Genomic DNA, 20,149 nt, shown 5'->3' with positions numbered 1-20,149 from the left:
TATCATCTTAACCGTGCAACCTGTGAATGTGTTCACTAGGTCATCTGTCTAAGGTATGTAAACCGCTAACAGCTTATAATAATAAACGCAAGACATGAATAACGGTGTGTATGTGTGTGTGTTTGTGTGTGTGTCCAGTCATTGGCTCTGTAGTTGTGGGTGGAGTCCAGATGATCTACGAAGTGGACTCTGGTCTGAAGCTTCACTAGAGGAACTCTTTACAGAGCAGGACTCTAGACCTATGAATGTAGACTGTGCTACAGCTAAATTGTTCTCCTCTTCGCTGGTACAAAGGCCGTCATGTCTGGTAAGAGCGCCTTAATAATTAGTTATCAGTGACCAGGTTCATCATGACCTCAGTAGAAGTAGGTTAGTGAGCTTTGGTACTTCAAAACTAACCAGAACTCAAACCAGGTTCCTAGCTTACGGCTGTAAGCTTCCTTAAGAACCTATATCAACATTGTAGATGAGACAGAGTGATGAATGTCCAGAAAACGAGGTCTAGTCTCAGTCATTTGTCTCTATACATTTTTAAACCAGATACGACCATTCATTCATACTTTCTACTGTACATGAAAACAGTATTAGTGACTTGTGTGTGTGTGTGTGTGTGTGTGTGTGTGTGTGTGTGTGTGTGTGTGTGTGTGCGTGTGTGAGAGTGTCTGTTATGGCTTAGATAAGGGTGAAGATATTTTCTTTCAGTCATCAGTTTAAGGCAGAGAAGTTTCCAGGAAATGTTTGTTATCAGAGGGATGCACACACACACACACCAACAGACACACACACACCCCAACAGACTCACCCACACACCAACACACAGACACACCAACAGACACACACACACACACACACACCAACACACAGACGCAGACACACACACACACACACACAAACACAGGTTTTAGTTTCCTTATCCGCAGCTCAGATTCTTGTCTTTATCTCATAAAGTCTGACTGAGTAGGACGGACAGTTTCCATAGTGACCACCCCTCCAGGTTAGTTGATCTGTTGGACTCTCGGCGGGCCCCTTATCTCCGATCACTGATCTGGGTCAGCTGCCATGAGCTACAGATAGGCTAATCTTATCTATAATCTAAGATCTATAACTATATTCTATCATCTATAATACGCTCCACTCTGTAATATGCTCTACTTCTATACGCTCTACTTCTATACCCTCTATCTTCTATACGCTCTACTCCATACGCTCTACTTCTATACCCTCTATCTTCTATACCCTCTACTTCTATACCCTCTACTTCTATACCCTCTACTTCTATACGCTCTACTTCTATGTGCTCTACTTCTATACGCTCTATCTTCTATACCTTCTATCTTCTATACCTTCTATCTTCTATACGCTCTACTTCTATACGCTCTACTTCTATACCCTCTATCTTCTATACCCTCTATCTTCTATACCCTCTACTTCTATACCCTCTACTTCTATACCCTCTATCTTTTATACGCTCTATCTTCTATGTGCTCTACTTCTATACGCTCTACCTCTATACGCTCTATCTTCTATGTGCTCTACTTCTATACCCTCTATCTTCTATGTGCTCTACTTTTATACGCTCTCCTTCTATGTGCTCTACTTCTATACGCTCTATCTTCTATGTGCTCTACTTCTATACCCTCTATCTTCTATACGCTCTATCTTCTATGTGCTCTACTTCTATACGCTCTACTCCTATACCCTCTATCTTCTATACGCTCTACCTCTATACGCTCTATCCTCTATACGCTCTACTTCTATACGCTCTACTTCTATACGCTCTACCTTCTATACGCTCTATCTTCTATGTGCTCTACTTCTATGTGCTCTATCCTCTACTTTACCTTCCATCCTGGTTTCAGAGTGTGAGCCGTGGTGAGGAGAAGTCCTCCTCCATGGACAGCATTCCCAGGAGGTGGGTGCTGCAGCCCCTGACTCCCCGCCTGGACCCCTCTGACCTCCGCACCCTGCTGGGCCCCCCTGCCCCCCCGCTGGGCCCCCCTGGCCCCCAGAGGTTAGGGGGGGCTCTTGTACAGGCCCGACTTGTGACGTTGTCACAATGTGAAGACCCCGATGGAGATGTCCCTGTCACCAGCAGTCCCAGTGGTCCCAGTAGTCCCAGTAGTCCAAGTAGTCCCGGTCCCAGCAGTCCCAGTGGTCCCAGTAGTCCCAGTAGTCCCGGTCCCAGTAGTCCCAGTGGTCCCAGTAGTCCCGGTCCCAGCAGTCCCAGTAGTCCCGGTCCCAGCAGTCCCAGTGGTCCCAGTAGTCCAAGTAGTCCCAACAGCAGCGCCGGCTCGCCCTGCGGTTTCTACAGTTTTGTCGACTATGGGAGTCTGGAGGCGGGGCTGAACGAGGCGTGGATGCTTTCTCCACGGAGACGGCTGCAGCTGGCCACCCTGAGGGAGGGGGAGGGCTTCAGGCTGCAGACCTACCAGAGCCACTGGAGGCCGGGACGCCTGTTCCAGGAGGAGGAGGAGCGGTACCGCACCGAGCAGCACGGACCTGCAGCTCAGGAAGAAGAGCAACAAGAACTGCGTCTAGAGATCATCCGCACCCAAGCCCCAAAGAGCAGCTTGACACCAGGGGCCCGGGGCTGCTCTGGGAGCGGGAAGGAACCGATCCCCTCTCCGGCTGAGCGGCTGGGAGGTTCTAGTCTCCGCTTTGAGTCCCGCACCTTGAGCCCAGAAGGAGGAACCACAGACACGTTTGGGAGCATCGACAGCGGGCAGATCGACTTCAGCACCGCCAGACAGCAGTTCCAGAAGCTGGAGCGAGACCGGCTGAATGTGCCGAGGTCTCCTCAGAACGCAGCTCTGCCTCCAGACCAGCCTCCCTCCAAGCCTCCGTCGAGGCCCCTGCACCAGCAAGGTACGGCAGCACCCTGGCAGAAGCAGGATGTACCAGACCATGCCTCTACCCAGAGAGACCGCTCCTCCACCCTGGGGCTGGCCCGGCCACCGGCCTCTGACCGCAGCAGCGATGGCCGCCCCTCCCCTGTCAGCCCCGAGGACAGAACAGGGCCGGGGGGGCTCTCCCCGGAGACGCCGATCGAGAGGGAGATGCGCGAGGCTCAGGAGCGAGAGGAGACACTGCGGCGTGCGCGGGGACTGAAGCCCAGCAGGGCGGAGATGGTTGACATCAAGTCCAAGTCTTTATTTTGCCAGCTCAGCCCTTCTGGGCTGAAAGGTAAGGAGAGAAACCAAGTCCGCTTCCTGACACAGCGAGAGATCCAGCAGGGAAGGAGTTCACAGCAAGATAACCCCTCCCCTGACCTCGACCCTAGATCCTACCCTAACCCCTCCCCTAACCCTAACCTCGACCCTAACCCCTCCCCTAACCCTAACCTCGACCCTAACCCCTACTCTAACCCTAACCTCGACCCTAAACCCTCCCCTAACCCTAACCTCGACCCTAACCCCTCCCCTAACCCTAACCTCGACCCTAACCCCTACTCTAACCCTAACCTCGACCCTAAACCCTCCCCTAACCCTAACCTCGACCCTAACCCCTCCCCTAACCCTAACCTCGACCCTAACCCCTCCCCTAACCCTAACCTCGACCCTAACCCCTCCCCTAACCTTGACCCTAAACCCTCCCCTAACCCTAACCTCGACCCTAACCCCTCCCCTAACCCTAACCTCGACCCTAACCCCTACCCTAACCCTAACCTCGACCCTAACCCCTCCCCTAACCCTAACCTCGACCCTAACCCCTCCCCTAACCCTAACCTCGACCCTAACCCCTCCCCTAACCCTAACCTCGACCCTAACCCCTCCCCTAACCTCGACCCTAACCCCTCCCCTAACCCTAACCTCGACCCTAACCCCTCCCCTAACCTCGACCCTAACCCCTCCCCTAACCCTAACCTCGACCCTAACCCCTCCCCTAACCCTAACCTCGACCCTAACCCCTACTCTAACCCTAACCTCGACCCTAACCCCTCCCCTAACCCTAACCTCGACCCTAACCCCTCCCCTAACCTCGACCCTAACCCCTCCCCTAACCCTAACCTCGACCCTAAACCCTCCCCTAACCCTAACCTCGACCCTAAGCCCTCCCCTAACCTCGACCCTAACCCCTCCCCTAACCCTAACCTCGACCCTAAGCCCCAGGAAGGTCAGCACGCTCCCTCCCAGCTGGAGGCCAGCCTGAGAGGGTCTGAGAGAGGGAGGCCTTTAGAGGAAAGCAGCAGAGACAGAGGAGGAGAGAGGGAGTTGGCCCCAGGGTCTCCCTCCTCCTGCTGTCCTCAGAGACACACTGAAGACCTCTGGAGCCCTACCGACCACCACACCTCTTGGGTCCACCGTCGGGTCCTGCCCCCCGCCCGTCTCGACCCCCTGGCTCCGGTGACGGAGGCTGACGGAGGCACCAGGAGCAGCGTCACACCAGGGGCAGCTGGGGGAGCATGGCCTCGTGGCTGGAGGGAGGGGCTGGGCATGGGGGGGGCGGGCGTCCCGGGCCGCGTCAAGAGGGACATTGAGGAGGACCTGAGGCGGGAGGAGGAGCTCCGGCAGCAGAGGGGAACCGGACCCTCACCCCCCCTGGAACCAGGACCCTCACCCTCCCTGGAACCAGGACCCTCACCCCCCCTGGAACCAGGACCCTCACCCCCCCTGGAACCAGGACCCTCACCCCCCCTGGAACCAGGACCCTCACCCCCCCTGGAACCAGGACCCACCGCCAAACACTCAACACCAGGTTGGAGTTTGGATTCATGTTTTTAATCTTTAACCAGACCAGACTTTGACCACGAACAATGAATAACAATCGAATCGGTCCAAAGATCACGGGAGGCCGAAGGCCTTAGGGGAATGATTAACGCCCAGCGAATGGAGAGGGCAGCCCAAAGGAAATGTTCTTCAGCAGGGTCGGAGTCACCTGACCCTGGGTCAGGGTTCACCTAACCCTGGGTCAGGGTTCACCTAACCCAGGGTCAGGGTTCACCTAACCCAGGGTCAGAGTTCACCTAACCCAGGGTCAGAGTTCACCTAACCCAAGGTCAGAGTTCACCTAACCCAGGGTCAGAGTTCACCTAACCTAACCCAGGGTCAGAGTTCACCTAACCTAACCCAGGGTCAGAGTTCACCTAACCTAACCCAGGGTCAGAGTTCACCTAACCTAACCCAGGGTCAGAGTTCACCTAACCTAACCCAGGGTCAGAGTTCACCTAACCTAACCCAGGGTCAGAGTTCACCTAACCTAACCCAGGGTCAGAGTTCACCTAACCTAACCCAGGGTCAGAGTTCACCTAACCTAACCCAGGGTCAGAGTTCACCTAACCTAACCCAGGGTCAGAGTTCACCTAACCTAACCCAGGGTCAGAGTTCACCTAACCTAACCCAGGGTCAGAGTTCACCTAACCTAACCCAGGGTCAGAGTTCACCTAACCTAACCCAGGGTCAGAGTTCACCTAACCTAACCCAGGGTCAGAGTTCACCTAACCTAACCCAGGGTCAGAGTTCACCTAACCTAACCCAGGGTCAGAGTTCACCTAACCTAACCCAGGGTCAGAGTTCACCTAACCTAACCCAGGGTCAGAGTTCACCTAACCTAACCCAGGGTCAGAGTTCACCTAACCTAACCCAGGGTCAGAGTTCACCTAACCTAACCCAGGGTCAGAGTTCACCTAACCTAACCCAGGGTCAGAGTTCACCTAACCTAACCCAGGGTCAGAGTTCACCTAACCTAACCCAGGGTCAGAGTTCACCTAACCTAACCCAGGGTCAGAGTTCACCTAGCACACATAGCAGAGCAGGCAGAGACAGAAACCTCTGAATCACTGAAGACTTTCTTCTTTTCAGATCAACCCTCCTTCTGCTTCTCCACCCTCCTCCTCCCCTCTCCCTGGAGATCCACCCTGCGACCCAGCACCACCCTACACCCCACCCCCACCCTACCCCCCACCACCCCCACCCTACACCCCACCACCACCCTACCCCCCACCCTACACCCCACCCCCACCCTACACCCCACCACCCCCACCCTACACCCCACCACCACCCTACCCCCCACCCTACACCCCAGTACCCCCACCCTACCCCCCACCACCACCACCCTACACCCCACCACCACCCTACCCCCCAACCTACACCCCACCACCACCCTACCCTCCACCCTACACCCCACCACCCGAGCCTCCAACGGCCCCCCGCTCCAGAGTCACAGTAAAAACAGACTGCAGGAGAGCTCGGTAAGAAACAGAAAGCGTTGATTGGACGACCTCTATGTTGATCGGAGGACCTCCATGTTGATCGGAGGACCTCCATGTTGATCTGAGGAACTCCTCCATGGAGGATCTCATGTAGGAGGTAGTAAAGGCTAGACCAGGTTCTAGAGCGCAGTCTAAAGGCTAGACCGGGTTCTACAGCGCAGTCTACAGGCTAGACCGGGTTCTAGAGCGCAGTCTAAAGGCTAGACCGGGTTCTAGAGCGCAGTCTACAGGCTAGACCGGGTTCTAGACTGTAGCCTAAAGCCTAAACCGGGTTCTAGAGCGCAGTCTAAAGGCTAGACCGGGTTCTAGAGAGCAGTCTACAGGCTAGACCGGGTTCTAGAGCACAGTCTAAAGGCTAGACCAGGTTCTGGAGCGCAGTCTACAGGCTAGACTGGGTTCTAGAGCGCAGTCTACAGGCTAGACCGGGTTCTAGAGTGTAGTCTAAAGGCTAGACCGGGTTCTAGAGCGTAGGCTAGACCGGGTTCTAGAGGGTAGTCTAAAGGCTAGACCAGGTTCTAGATTGTAGTCTAAAGGCTAGACGGGGTTCTAGAGCGTAGGCTAGACGGGGTTCTAGAGTGTATTATAAAGGCTCGACCAGGTTCTAGAGTGTAGTCTAAAGGCTAGACCGGGTTCTAGAGCGTAGGCTCGACCAGGTTTTAGAGTGTAGTCTAAAGGCTAGACCGGGTTCTAGAGCGCAGTCTAAAGGCTAGAGCGGGTTTTAGAGCATAGGCAAGAGCGGGTTCTAGAGTGTAGTCTAAAGGCTAGACCTGGTTCTAGAGCACAGTCTACAGGCTAGACCGGGTTCTAGAGCGTAGTCTAAAGGCTAGACCGGGTTCTAGAGCGCAGTCTACAGGCTAGACCGGGTTCTAGAGCGCAGTCTACAGGCTAAACCGGATTCTCGAGTGTATTCTAAAGGCTAGACCTGGTTCTAGAGCGCAGTCTACAGGTTCTAGAGCGTATTGTGTGGATAAAGTAGTAATATACTTTAGCGTAGTTCATAAGGTGTTGTCTCTTATCTTGTCTCTCTCCCGTCTCTCTTCAGTATGCAGGGATCCGTCCCATTGATCACATCAACAACCAGGTAATTCAGGACTAAGCCCTACATACAGAATAAGGTCTCCATACAGACTAAGCTCCTCAGACTAGGCCCTGAGGTTGGATCAGACCGTGGTATGGATTATGCTTTATGGTCTACAATCATGCTTTCACATCCAGTTAGGATGTTGGACATGATTATTTGACATTGCTTTCGAACAAAGGGAGTCAAGTTCTATAGAGCTGGCCAGTGACCTGCACTTATGACAGTTACCTACATCTCAGAAATAAAAGGGTGAGCATTACCTTGAATACATGTTTTTGTATTATCTACTGGTGTGTCCTTCATCTTACTATAATCTCTATGAACACATCTCTGCCATGAATGGGGGTGTCTGTGGCCTACTGGTTGAGTTGGAGCGGTAACCGGAGGGTGGAAGGCTCGAATCCCAGGTGTGGATGTGGGGAGTGGTTGTGCAGCACTCTCCTACGTCCTCATCCACGGAAGAAGTGCCCTTGAGCAAGGCCTCTGATGATCTGCTCCTGATGTTCTGCTCCAGGTGGTGGAGGCCACTCGCGTCTTCAGGCACCAGAACCTCAAGGCCCTGCAATGGGAGGCCGGCCAGTTCTACTCCCTGCCGGACCAGCAAGCTCCCAATGCCTCTGACCAGACCAGTCCCACTGCCTCTGACCATACCAGTCCTACTGCTGATGTAGCCCAGTTCAGACCAGCAAGCTCCCACTGTCTCTAACCAGACCAGTGACTTCAGCATATTTAGCATAAAGACCAAAGCACAAAGTACAGCGGTGTCCTTAAAGCATCACGTCACAGGGACTGTAACTGAGCCTTTCCAAAGCGGTCGGATAGACGACGACAATTTAGATTTTGCTCCGAGGCTATACAGGCCTTTATCGTCTCTCTCCAGGGATAAACGGACCCTAATGCAAGGCTATACGGGCCTTTGATGAGCCCGTAGGTCACCACGTCTGACTCCTGGCCTGAGTTTGGTGAGCAGCACGTCTGAGTGCCACCAACAGCCTGAGCACCACACAGCCATGTGGCCACTCAGACAAACCTCAGAGCCAGCTTGTACCATCAATTCTTTGATAGGACAATAGCTGGCTCTAACCAGCTGGACCAGTAAGACCATCGATATTTAGAGATAACCAATCAGCCATTGTTGAAGACGATATGTATTTATTCTGAATATTACATCATGTATCCAAATTCATATCAATAATCATACAAGACAACAAACTTAATTAAATGTATTCATTTATTTTGAAAGGAAATGTAATTTAAATTAGTGTTTCAATACAGAATGATATCTGAATGTTTTACTATAAAAACGTATGACTCCTGTTAACCACCTCTAATTCCACTCTGCTCAAATAAAGCAAAACTAAATTAAATAGGATTGTGTGAAAATACACTTTATTCAATTGTCTTTAAATAGCATCTTCTAAAGCAGTGGTGTAACACGTCGCCACCTGGTGGAGAGGCTGACTCTCTGAACATAGGAATAGATTTCAGTTTAAAATAATGAATAATTAATACTGAAAACATAGCAAACCTCTCAGCCCCCCAGCAGCCATTATCTACATCTTGACTGAAGCTATGAATTGGATCATTAGGAAGGCCGAACATATTACATCTTAAAACAGAAATAAAACCATCCACAGTGGGTTACAACACAACGCTACCTGAACATGAAAACATTAGCAATGGATTGAATCATGGAAGAAAAACAGCAAAGACTTAATGAAATGACACAGGAGCAGATATGAGCACATAGCGCCACACAGGTTTGTGATACAGTTCTTAATTAGCTGGAGCTGGCTGGTGATTAGCTTGAGCTAGGCGGTTATTAGCTTGAGCTAGGTGGTTATTAGCTTGAGCTAGGTGGTTATTAGCTTGAGCTAGGTGGTTATTAGCTTGAGCTAGGTGGTTATTAGCTTGAGCTAGGTGGTTATTAGCTTGAGCTAGGTGGTGATTAGCTTGAGCTAGATGGTTATTAGCTTGAGCTAGGTGATTATTAGCTTGAGCTAGGCGGTTATTAGCTTGAGCTAGGCGTTATTAGCTTGAGCTAGGTGGTTATTAGCTTGAGCTAGATGTTGATTAGCTTGAGCTAGATGGTTAATAGCTTGAGCTAGGTGATTATTAGCTTGAGCTAGGCAGGTTATTAGTTATAGCTAGTCGGTTAGGAGGGCTAGGAGGTTATTAGCTAAAGCTAAGAAGTCATAGCTGGAGCTAAGCTATAGGTTATTAGTTTGAGCTAGGTGGTTATTAGCCAGAGCTAGAACTATAAATTAGCATTTTACAAGGGTTCCTCAAACTAGGGACAGTTGGTATTTATCTCTTCTAATGGAGGGAATCCCAGGTAGCATAACCTGGGGTAGCTAATCATTAAGCAATGGCTGCTTTTTTGAGGACAGCAGCAGTGAATGAAGGAAGCTGAACAGTTAAAATCAGTCTGGATCGAGTTATAATGGGACTAATAACAATAACACTGAGAACAATAATAACAAGAACAATTTTCTGTGGACGGTTCTTCGTACTAAACAGTATCAGAGAGCTGTCCATTGGCAACATGAGATAAGCTCCTTTAGAAGACTTCCAGACCACCTGGGGTCTAGTGTCTGGGGTCAGGGTCAAGGAAAGGGTCTCTGAACAGGGTCTAGGGGTCACGGGGAACAAGGTCTAAGGACAGGGTCTAGGAACCGGGTCTGGTGTCAGGGACTGGGGGTCAGGGTCTAGGGGCCGCGGTGTAGGGTCAGGGTCTAGGGGCCACGGTGTAGGGTCAGGGTCTAGGGGCCACGGTGTAGGGTCAGGGTCTAGGGGCCACGGTGTAGGGTCAGGGTCTAGGGGCCGCGGTGTAGGGTCAGGGTCCGGTGATCAGAACTCTACCTTGCAGGCGGGGAAGCTGTCCTCCTGCATGGCCACGGTGCTGTTGGAGCCCAGCACGGTGAGGCCCAGCGCGGCCTGCTGCCCGTGGGTCTCCTGGTACCACTGGTGCATGGAGGGCGAGTCGAAGGTGGGGATCAGGGTCACCTGCTCACACAATGACGCACAATGACATCAACTCTACAACAATAGGCATTAACGTCGATAAGAACTGCGACCCAGTTTCCACGGAGACGTGAACCTCCTTGGTGACCTAGTCTTTAATACACAGCTGGACTAGGTACCTGGATGTGAGGCCAGGCGGTCTTCCCCTCCAGCAGGGCGTCCAGTATCCCCCTCAGACTCAGCTCTGTCTGGGGCTCGTCTCCGCTGATGATGTAGCACGAGGAGCGCAGCTGCTGGAAGAACACCACGTCCACGCTGGCCCGCGCCGCACCCGACGGCAGGTAGGCCATGTCCAGGTAGACGACCGGCGCCCCTGGGCCTAGGGGACCAAGGTAAAGGGTGGTGTAAACTACAGGAACAGGAGGTAGAGTGGTGTAAACTACAGGAGGTAGAGTGGTGTAAACTACAGGAGGTAAAGTGGTGTAAACTACAGGAGCCGGAGGTAAAGTGGTGTAAACTACAGGAGCAGGAGGTAAAGCGGTGTAAACTACAGGAGCAGGAGGTAGAGTGGTGGTGTAAACTACAGGAGCAGGAGGTAAAGTGGTGTAAACTACAGGAGCAGGAGGTAAAGTGGTGTAAACTACAGGAGCAGGAGGTAAAGTGGTGTAAACTGCAGGAGATAAAGTGGTGTAAACTAAAAGAGCAGGAGGTAAAGTGGTGTAAACTACAAGAGCAGGAGGTAAAGTGGTGTAAACTGCAAGAGCAGGAGGTAAAGTGGTGTAAACTGCAAGAGCAGGAGGTAAAGTGGTGTAAACTACAGGAGCAGGAGGTACAGTTGTGTAAACTACAGGAGCAGGAGGTAAAGTGGTGTAAACTGCAGGAGATAAAGTGGTGTAAACTACAAGAGCAGGAGGTAAAGTGGTGTAAACTACAAGAGCAGGAGGTAAAGTGGTGTAAACTACAGGAGCAGGAGGTACAGTGGTGTAAACTACAGGAGCAGGAGGTAAAGTGGTGTAAACTGCAGGAGATAAAGTGGTTTAAACTACAAGAGCAGGAGGTAAAGTGGTGTAAACTACAAGAGCAGGAGGTAAAGTGGTGTAAACTACAGGAGCAGGAGGTACAGTGGTGTAAACTACAGGAGCAGGAGGTAAAGTGGTGTAAACTGCAGGAGATAAAGTGGTGTAAACTACAAGAGCAGGAGGTAAAGTGGTGTAAACTACAGGAGCAGGGGGTAAAGTGGTGTAAACTACAGGAGCAGGAGGTAAAGTGGTGTAAATTACAGGAGCAGGAGGTACAGTGGTGTAAACTGCAGGAGCAGGAGGTAAAGTGGTAAACTACATGACCTGGATATGTTCTACAGCTTGAGGGTATAGTGACCTGTGACCCATGACCTGGACCTGTGACCTGTGACCCGTTATACCCACCAGGGGATGGAGGCTTAGCCGGGCCGGGTCTAGAGCCAGAGTTTCTGCTGGTGGGCCGATTGTCCAGGCTGGACCGGTTCTTCAATGCCCCAGAACCACTGCCTGTCTTGGGCTTCTCCTGTCCAGAGCTTGCCCTGGGAGAAGGCCCCGGGGTTTTCCTAGTCTTAGCAGCGGTGCTTTTAGGGTTCCTGAAGGAAGCATCTGCATCAGCCATGCTAGCTCCTGGCTGCCTGGGTAATGGGGGGAGGTCTTTAACGGGGGCAGGGGGGGGGTCAGGAGAAGAAGGCTCCAATACAACAGGAGATACATCAAGACTAAGCAGGTCATGATGAAGAGAGAAGAGACTGCTGGAGCCCTCAGAGTCAGTGGGCACCAAGTCACTGACTGTCTGCTGCTTGTGGTCTGACCGGTTGTTCCCATCATCACAGCCTGGTAGCGGTCCAGCAACCAGGTCAGTACTCAGACACTGCTGGCTGGTTTCTGCGGTCCATGAGTGTTGGAACTCACAAGGGGATACCAAACAGAGGTCTACATCATGAGGAACTTCCTGGAGCACATCTGCTACATGGTGTATTTGAGCTGCTCCAAGAGGTAAAGTGATTCCTGTTCTGGACGTATTATCGACATTATCTTCTTCTGCCAGAGCGTCTTTGGGCCAACAGAGCTCCTCTGAGCTTATCTCTTCAAAGTCAAAGCTGTCTGGTCTGTCATCGGTTTTGCATTTAGGAAAAGGTGTATGGCCTGCAGACTCAACACTGGATTCATAGTCCGTCAACTCCTCACTGCTCCCTGGCCCCTGCCCATTCCCCTTCGGGGGTGACCTGAACTCAATGGGCGTCAGGTCAAAGTTCACACTGCGTTCTCTTTTAGGGGTCCTGGCCGGAGGCAGTAGGGCAGCGTCTTGTGTTTGACTCGGGGTCTTCTCCTTGGATAGGGCCCCGTCATCACCACCAGCGTCTTGTGTTTGACTCGGGGTCTTCTGGCCATTCTCTAAACTCTTGTTTGAAGGGCTTGATTTTGTTCCCTTTTTTGGAAGGGGTCCATCTTTCTTTAGAGTTCCATTCTTAACTAATGCTCTTTTCGATTCTGTGTTTCCTGTTAATGAACCACTTGTGGTTTTCTTCACTTCCAAAGCAGATAACTTCTGCTTTGAACCAACTATCCTTTTCTCCTCTGCATTCAGCTCCTTCACTGTGTTCTCCTTTCTAGGGTCTGTTTTAACATCTTTCTTTAGTTCCTTCTTCAATACTTCTTTCCCTTTCTCTAGGGTTAGATCCTCTCTCTTCTTCTCTCCATTTTCTTCTCTCTTGGTGCCAACGTTCTTTTTCTTTAGAGCCGGTATTTCTGCTGTTTCAGGTCTTGCTTTGGCTTCACTTAGTGGTTTCGACTTGTCTTCCTTCTCCTTCCCTTCTTTAAGAGCAGGTTCACCTCCTCCTATGCCCCTGGCCTTTGTCTTTACCTCCTGTTTCCTTACATCCACCCTTGACATCTTTTCCTTGAGAAGGGCATTGCTGGACCTGGACTCTTTGTTCAGGGACTTCAGGCTTTCCCGGCTGTCCGTATGTCTTGGTGGTTTATCTCCTTTGGATGCCTCCAGGTCCCTCATGTAGCTGACCGGCTGCTTGAGGAAGCTGAGGTGTTTGAGTTTTTCTAGTCCCTGTAGAATCTTGGACTGTGGTGTGCAGCCAGGGAAGAGGACTCTGATGATCTTCTCGTCTGCACTGGAGGGATGCCACACGAGCAAGGCACAAATGGACACTGTACATGGCAGAGGAATATCCGTGTCCTTCATGCTAGGTTCATTGCAGAGCCACGTCTGCATGAAGGCCTGCAGTTCTTTACTGTCTTTGACGGGATTGAGGGCGTACATCTCCAGTCTCCCCACCCCCATCTTCTGGAAAAGGATGAGGGGTTCCAGGACGGGTCCAGGGGAGCGGCTGAGGGCCTGCGGTTGGATGGACAGTTTCCCTAAGGTCTGCAGGGTGAGGGCGGCCTGGTCACAGCTCCGCAGCTCCTTACACTCTCCGTCCAAACACTTTAGTCTGTCTGGGGCGTTAAAGAAAACCACCCCGATCTCAGGAGAGATCTTGTTCTTCACGCAGTCCTCAGACGACTGGTCCTGCTCCATCTCCGCCGCCTTCCTCAGCAGGAGGCTGTTAAAGCCTGGAAGGTTGTCAATGCCGACGTGTGTGAGGAGGACAGAGTCGATCCTGTCCAGGTGTCGGACCAGTTTCCAGAACGAGGACTGCGGGTCAGAACCGCCATTCACCAGCACGTTGAAGCCGTTGACGGCAAAGAAGGCGGAGTCTCCCCGCCCCCCCGGGAACACGTAGCAGCAGGGCCGCGACAGCTTCAGGAAGCCCACCGTGCTGGGGGCCTCCAGCAGGTCGAAGGGTTCTTGGGGCTCCAGGGACTCCGAGAGGTACTCTGTAAACTCCTTCAGACCCTCCATCTCAGGCAGCAGGGAGGGGGGGTTCACCAGGATGTCCACCAGACCCCTCAGCTTCTGGGTCTCCTGCTCCAGGTCCCCCCACAGCCCAGAGCTGGGACAGCTCAGGGTCAGGCGAGCCTTCAGCAACGGGTCGGCTGAGCCTAGAGCAGCTGCTGTCTGATGGAGTAGGAACAAACATCTCAACAAGTCCTCTTCATAGGTAAACATCTTAACATGTCCTCACCTCTTCCTCAGAGAACATCTTAACATGTCCTCACCTCTTCCTCAGAGAACATCTTAACATGTCCTCACCTCTTCCTCAGAGAACATCTTAACATGTCCTCACCTCTTCCTCAGAGAACATCTTAACATGTCCTCACCTCTTCCTCAGAGAACATCTTAACATGTCCTCACCTCTTCCTCAGAGAACATCTTAACATGTCTTCACCTCTTCCTCAGTGAACATCTTAACATGTCCTCACCTCTTCCTCAGAGAACATCTGGATGAAGTCCTTGGCGGAGTAGCAGCCCTTCTGTAGGACGATGTCCCCTGTCACCTCGGAGCACTGACCAATCAGGACCAGGAGTTTGTTACGAGAAACATCTGCCACAAAGCTGCGGACCTACAGAGAGAACCAACATAATAAACATGATCCATCATATCTCTATGTGTTATATCATATCTCTATAATAAACATGATCCGTCATATCTCTGTTATATCATATCTCTATAATAAACATCTTTCATATCTCTGTTATATCATATCTCTATAATAAACATGATTTATCATATCTTTGTTATATCATATCTCTATGATAAACATGATCAATCATATCTCTATGTAATAGCATATCTCTATAAGCAACATTATCTATCATATCTTTGTTATATAATATCTCTATAATAAACATTATCTATCATATCTCTGTTATATCATATGTCTTTAATAAACATGATTCATCATATCTCTATAATAAACATGATCCATCATATCTCTATAATAAACATGATCCATCATATCTCTATATGTTATATCATATCTCTGTAATAAACATGATCCATCATATCTCTATAATAAACATGATTCATCATATCTCTATAATAAACATGATTACCATATCTCTATAATAAACATGATTCATCATATCTCTATAATAAACATGATCCATCATATCTCTATAATAAACATGATTCATCATATCTCTATATGTTATATCATATCTCTTTAATTAACATGATCCATCATATCTCTATATGTTATATCATATATCTATAATAAACATGATCTACCATATCTCTATAATAAACATGATTCTCTAGTTATGATGACCTAGTTACAGCTAGCTACAGAGAGAGAAATGCAAGATGGTAGAAGACTGGGTAAGGGGTAGGAGTAAGTTAGTAGGGGTTATTTAGTAGGGGTTAGTTAGTTAGAAGGGGTTAGTTAGTAGGGGTTAGTCAGTGTAGGTTACCTGGGAGCAGACCAGCTGGTAGGTTAGGAGTTACTTAGTAGGAATTAGTTAGTTAGAAGGGGTTAGTCAATATAGGTTACCTGGGAGCAGAGGAGCTGGTAGGTTAGGAGTTACTTAGTAGGAGTTAGTTAGTTAGAAGGGGTTAGTCAGTGTAGGTTACCTGGGAGCAGAGTAGCTGGTAGGTTAGGAGTTACTTAGTAGGAGTTTGTTAGTTAGAAGGGGTTAGTCAGTATAGGTTACCTGGGAGCAGAGCAGCTGGTAGGTGGGGTTCAGCACCACCCCACAGTGCAGAACATCCCCCGAGTGCAGCAGCGTTCTTTGGCCTGTGGACGGTTGCTATGGTTACACTGGAGGCTTTCTTCTTCGTTGGTATAATAAGTTGAACTCCTTCTAGGCCACAGGACACGACCATCCCAGACAGTGTAGAGGGGCGCCACCCCCACTGTGTCTAGTAAGACTATCTATACACAATACAGCTATATCTATAAAGACTATCTATACACAATACAGCTATATCTATAAAGACTATCTATACACAATACAGCTATATCTATAAAGACTATCTATACACAATACAGCTATATCTATACACAATTCAGCTATATCTATACACAATACACCTATATCTATAAAGACTATCTATGTCTCCTGGCCCTGCGGTCTTCGGTGAGGGTTTCAGTTCTCAATAGTATATTCAACCACCTGGTGCTGCCCTTTCAATTCCAAAAGCTCTATGGCACCACTATTGTTTTGAACAGTATTACCGATGCATTATTTATCTTTATTTTTTGTACTTGATGGAAGTATGTTTTCTTTTTCCTACGAGAGTTGTGTACTTGCATAATAATTAAAAAATAATGATTATTATTATATATTTTATACATTGGTAGTCAAGGCGGAGCCCTGTTGTTGTTAAGGCGGCCGCCTTAACCATACATTGCTGGGGGAAACACGGCTATACATACTATCTCTTTAAACAGCTCCTCTAGAGGGTCACATGACAACAGCTCCTCTAGAGGGTCACATGACAACAGCTCCTCTAGAGGGTCACATGACAACAGCTCCTCTAGAGGGTCACATGACAACAGCTCCTCTAGAGGGTCACATGACAACAGCTCCTCCACAGGTTCATATGACAACAGCTCCTCTAGCGGGTCACATGACAACAGCTCCTCTAGAGGGTCACATGACAACAGCTCCTCCACAGGTTCATATGACAACAGCTCCTCTAGAGGGTCACATGACAACAGCTCCTCTAGAGGGTCACATGACAAACAGCTCCTCTAGAGGGTCACATGACAATCAGCTCCAAATATAGGTGGACACTGTAAATAGTTTTACGTGCTATTTGGCAATGGGTGCTCGGAAAGTAAAGTAACCTTACCCAAAAGTTGGACTATGGCTTCAGTGTGAGTTTGCTCCTCCAGTTATTCTGGGTGATTTATACAGTTTTAAACAGATTCTCGCTCGGGGTCTGCAGCCCCTGCAGGGCAGGACCCTGATCTCTGGGCGCTAGAGAGAAGTGGCTGGAGACTAGCTGAAGGGGAATCTCATGTCTCTTCAGCAGATAGAAGAGTCTTTGTCGGCTTGTTTCAGGCTGCTCAGCTGATGTTCTTTCAGTGATAGAAATAATATACTCATCACTCATCATGTGAGTGCTTTAACAACCACAACCATAAAAAACAAGCACCTCATGCTAGCCCCCTGACCATGCTAGCTAGCCCCCCTGACTATGCTAGCTAGCCCCCTGACCATGTTAGCTAGCTTTCTGACCATGCTAGCTAGCCTCCTGATCATGTTAGCTAGCCTTCTGACCATGCTAGCTAGCCCCCTGACTTTTCTTTTCCCCCTGACCATGCTAGGCTCCTGCTAGCCACCTCACCATGATGGCATCCTGCTGCCCTCCTGACCAAGCTAGCCTTGTATTAGCCACCTGACCATGCTAGCCCCCTGCTAACCACTTTACCATGCTAGCCTCATGCTAGCCTCCTGACCATGCTAGCCTCACGTTAGCCTCCTGACCATGCTAGCCTCCTGACCATGCTAGCCTCATGTTAGCCTCCTGACCATGCTAGCCTCATGCTAGCCTCCTGACCATGCTATCACCTGACAACGCTAGTCTGATTTGTGCCTGGTGTGGATTGTTATTTTACCAGGTCTCTGTATATTTGGATTCTATTCCATTACTAAATAGTATACAGTTTACCCCCATCCAACTCAAGCCACTACAAACCCATGTGAATTATATAGATAGATAGATAGTGTGATGGAAAATCTACATGTTGTATTGTTTTCTTTTGTCTATCTATGAACTTAAGTTTTGTTACTATTTTGTGTGATTTATATATGCATACATTGCCTGCCTTCTATACTCCTTGTGGGTCATCTAAAGTGTGAACCTTTGAGTTTCGTGTGATGCATTTTATTGCCTGCCTCTTCCTATGTCTTCTTTACGATGTGATCTGTTTCCATGCAATCATTTGATGTGTGGGCCTGTTCCTTGAGCCCCTGGCTAGCGTTGAGTAAGCAAAAGGTTACATGGCACGGCCGCGAACCCCTTCAATGGCATCCTGGGGAGCTTCGATTGTAGAGATTACCATCTGGTAAAACAAAGCCTTTTGGTTTATTGGGGGACAGAACCTCCTCCAGAAACCAACCCAAGTGAATAAGAACTCATTACTTGGAACACTCGGTGGACTTCTCCTAGCGTACCTTTAGAGAATGAAGTAAGACGCAGGGCGAACTCCCATCTGAGGCCTCAGATTATTATTATTGTATGCCTGTTTTATTATTTGTTGATGCATATTGAGATGTATCTTTGTTCATACTTTTATTACAAATATATGTGACCAGCAATTGCCTACAAGTATTGTGTGCTTTTTGCATCTAAATATCTCACCTGTCTTAGACGCAATATCTGATAGAGAAATTGCCACGACAATAGATAGATAGATAGATAGATAGATAGATAGATAGATAGATAGATAGATAGATGATTCAGGGTTACCTGGGACCTCCTTGGTGTAGAAGGCCGAGTGTCGGGACACAAATTGCTTCAGCTGCTGGTCCAGGTTACAGCGACCGCGGTCCACGTCCCACGAACGGATACCTGAACAACCAATCACAGACTGACGCATCAGGTCACATGGTCCACTTCCTCTTTCTCACAGCAGACTAGGAGGAAGTATTGCACCGGGCTAACCCCTGTTGACCACTACATGCATATGTTCTACACCCAACAGCTAACCACTTAATGTATCCCCATCATCTAACCCTATCCCTGACATCTAGCCCTATCCCTAACATCTACCCCATTCTTAACATCTACCCCATCCCTAACATCTACCCCATCCCTAACATCTACCCCTATCCCGAACATCTAACCCCAACATCTAACTCTATCCCTAACATCTCATCCTACCCCTAACATCTAACCCCTTTCCCTATCATCTAACCCTAACATCTAACCCTATCCCCATCATCTAACCCTATCCATAACATCTAACCCTATCCCTGACATCTAACCCCAACATCTAAGTCTACCCCTAACATCTCATCCTAGCCCTAATATCTAACCCCTTTCCCTATCATCTAACCGTATCCCCATGATCTAACCCTATCCTTAACATCTATCCATATCATCTAACCCTATCCCTAACATCTAGCCCTATCCCTGACATCTAACCTCATCTCTTACATCTAACCCTATTCCTAAAATCGAACCCTATCCCATCATCTTACCCAAAAATCGAACCACCAACCCTATCCCTAACATCTAACCCTATAATTAGCATACAACATCTAACCTCTAGTAGTTTAACAGTATCTCACCCCTCGCTAGGTTCGTTTAAACAGTAACTCAGCCCTCTCTAGGTTAGTTTAAACAGTAACTCACCCCGCTATAGGTTCGTTTGAACAGGAACTCACCCCTCTAGGTTAGTTTAACTCACCCCTCTCTATCTCTGACACCAGGTCGGCTCCTCCAGTCGCCCCAATCACCACCAACACCGAATACTGCTGCTCGTTAAACCCTGGCTGGTCCACAGCTAGTTGTTCCTCTGTAACTAGTTGTGATTCTGTAACTAGTTGATTTAGGACTAGTTGACTTTCTGAGGTCGCCATGATGGAAAACTTTGTCAACTGACTTCCAGACCACGCCCCTACTTTCCCTAGACCGGGAAAATATTCATTAGCTAATCAGATAGTAGAAAGCATATCTGTAAACCAATCAGACAGCAGACCGCGTGCTAATCAGCCAATCCCACAGCATACAGCGTTTCCATAAGCCAATCAGTTAAACCATACGTCGACGGCGCATAACCAGGAAGAATATACTTACTAAATATTAATTTAAATATAGGAGGGCGAAGGCAAACGTAACTAATAAAGTATTATGTCCGATTTATCTTAGTTAAAGGTTGCGTACCTAATCGATACATATAGTACAAATGAGTGTTGATAATAATATCGTAACACGTGATTTACATAAATCCAGCCATTGGTCAGGAGGCCCAAGCCACGGCTTCTGATTGGTCGACGCTCTCTAACCCGCGAATGCCATGGAAGAA

At 49.1% G+C, this 20,149-nt stretch overlaps 3 protein-coding genes across 3 annotated transcripts; 2 read left to right on the top strand and 1 right to left on the bottom strand.

The window, feature by feature from the left end:
- Nucleotides 1-206: 206 nt before the first annotated feature.
- misp (mitotic spindle positioning) lies at nt 207-3,824 on the top strand (the record flags this gene model as incomplete). Its single annotated transcript, XM_079739266.1, has 2 exons — nt 207-307; nt 1,860-3,824. Coding segments are annotated over exons 1-2 (2,031 nt in total), but the record flags the coding sequence as incomplete, so codon positions are not given.
- Nucleotides 3,825-3,842: 18 nt separating this feature from the next.
- Nucleotides 3,843-7,995, top strand: LOC307078444 (uncharacterized protein; the record flags this gene model as incomplete). The annotated part of the gene is made up of 4 exons (XM_079740267.1): nt 3,843-4,695; nt 5,799-6,187; nt 7,251-7,289; nt 7,804-7,995. The coding sequence occupies exons 1-4, from the start codon at nt 4,434-4,436 to the stop codon at nt 7,993-7,995; spliced, it is 882 nt and encodes a 293-aa protein (XP_079596393.1). The 5' UTR covers nt 3,843-4,433.
- A 2,135-nt stretch (nt 7,996-10,130) lies between these two features.
- Nucleotides 10,131-19,705, bottom strand: map1sa (microtubule-associated protein 1Sa). Its single transcript, XM_079740265.1, has 7 exons — nt 19,532-19,705; nt 18,589-18,690; nt 15,822-15,904; nt 14,591-14,731; nt 11,678-14,285; nt 10,433-10,632; nt 10,131-10,295 (listed from the first exon to the last, which is right to left on the bottom strand). Exons 1-7 carry the CDS (start codon nt 19,701-19,703, stop codon nt 10,140-10,142), a joined length of 3,462 nt encoding a protein of 1,153 aa, XP_079596391.1. The 5' UTR covers nt 19,704-19,705; the 3' UTR covers nt 10,131-10,139.
- Between the last annotated feature and the right edge of the window lie 444 nt (nt 19,706-20,149).

This window comes from Pollachius pollachius, assembly GCF_949987615.1.
Source record: "Pollachius pollachius genome assembly, chromosome: 7".
Classification (NCBI taxonomy): domain Eukaryota; kingdom Metazoa; phylum Chordata; class Actinopteri; order Gadiformes; family Gadidae; genus Pollachius; species Pollachius pollachius.
The sequence above is the reverse complement of the archived record's forward strand: the minus strand, read 5'-3'. Positions and strand labels throughout refer to the sequence as shown.

What these genes read in the sequence shown, in the direction of transcription:
- map1sa (XM_079740265.1), bottom strand. Translation starts at nt 19,703, where the DNA reads ATGGCGACCTCAGAAAGTCAACTAGTCCTAAATCAACTAGTTACAGAA. An exon ending in CTACACCAAGGAGGTCCCAG is followed by an intron (nt 15,905 to 18,588) that starts GTAACCCTGAAT and finishes AACCGTCCACAG; the next exon opens with GCCAAAGAACGCTGCTGCAC. An exon ending in GGCTAAGCCTCCATCCCCTG is followed by an intron (nt 10,633 to 11,677) that starts GTGGGTATAACG and finishes TTGGTCCCCTAG; the next exon opens with GCCCAGGGGCGCCGGTCGTC.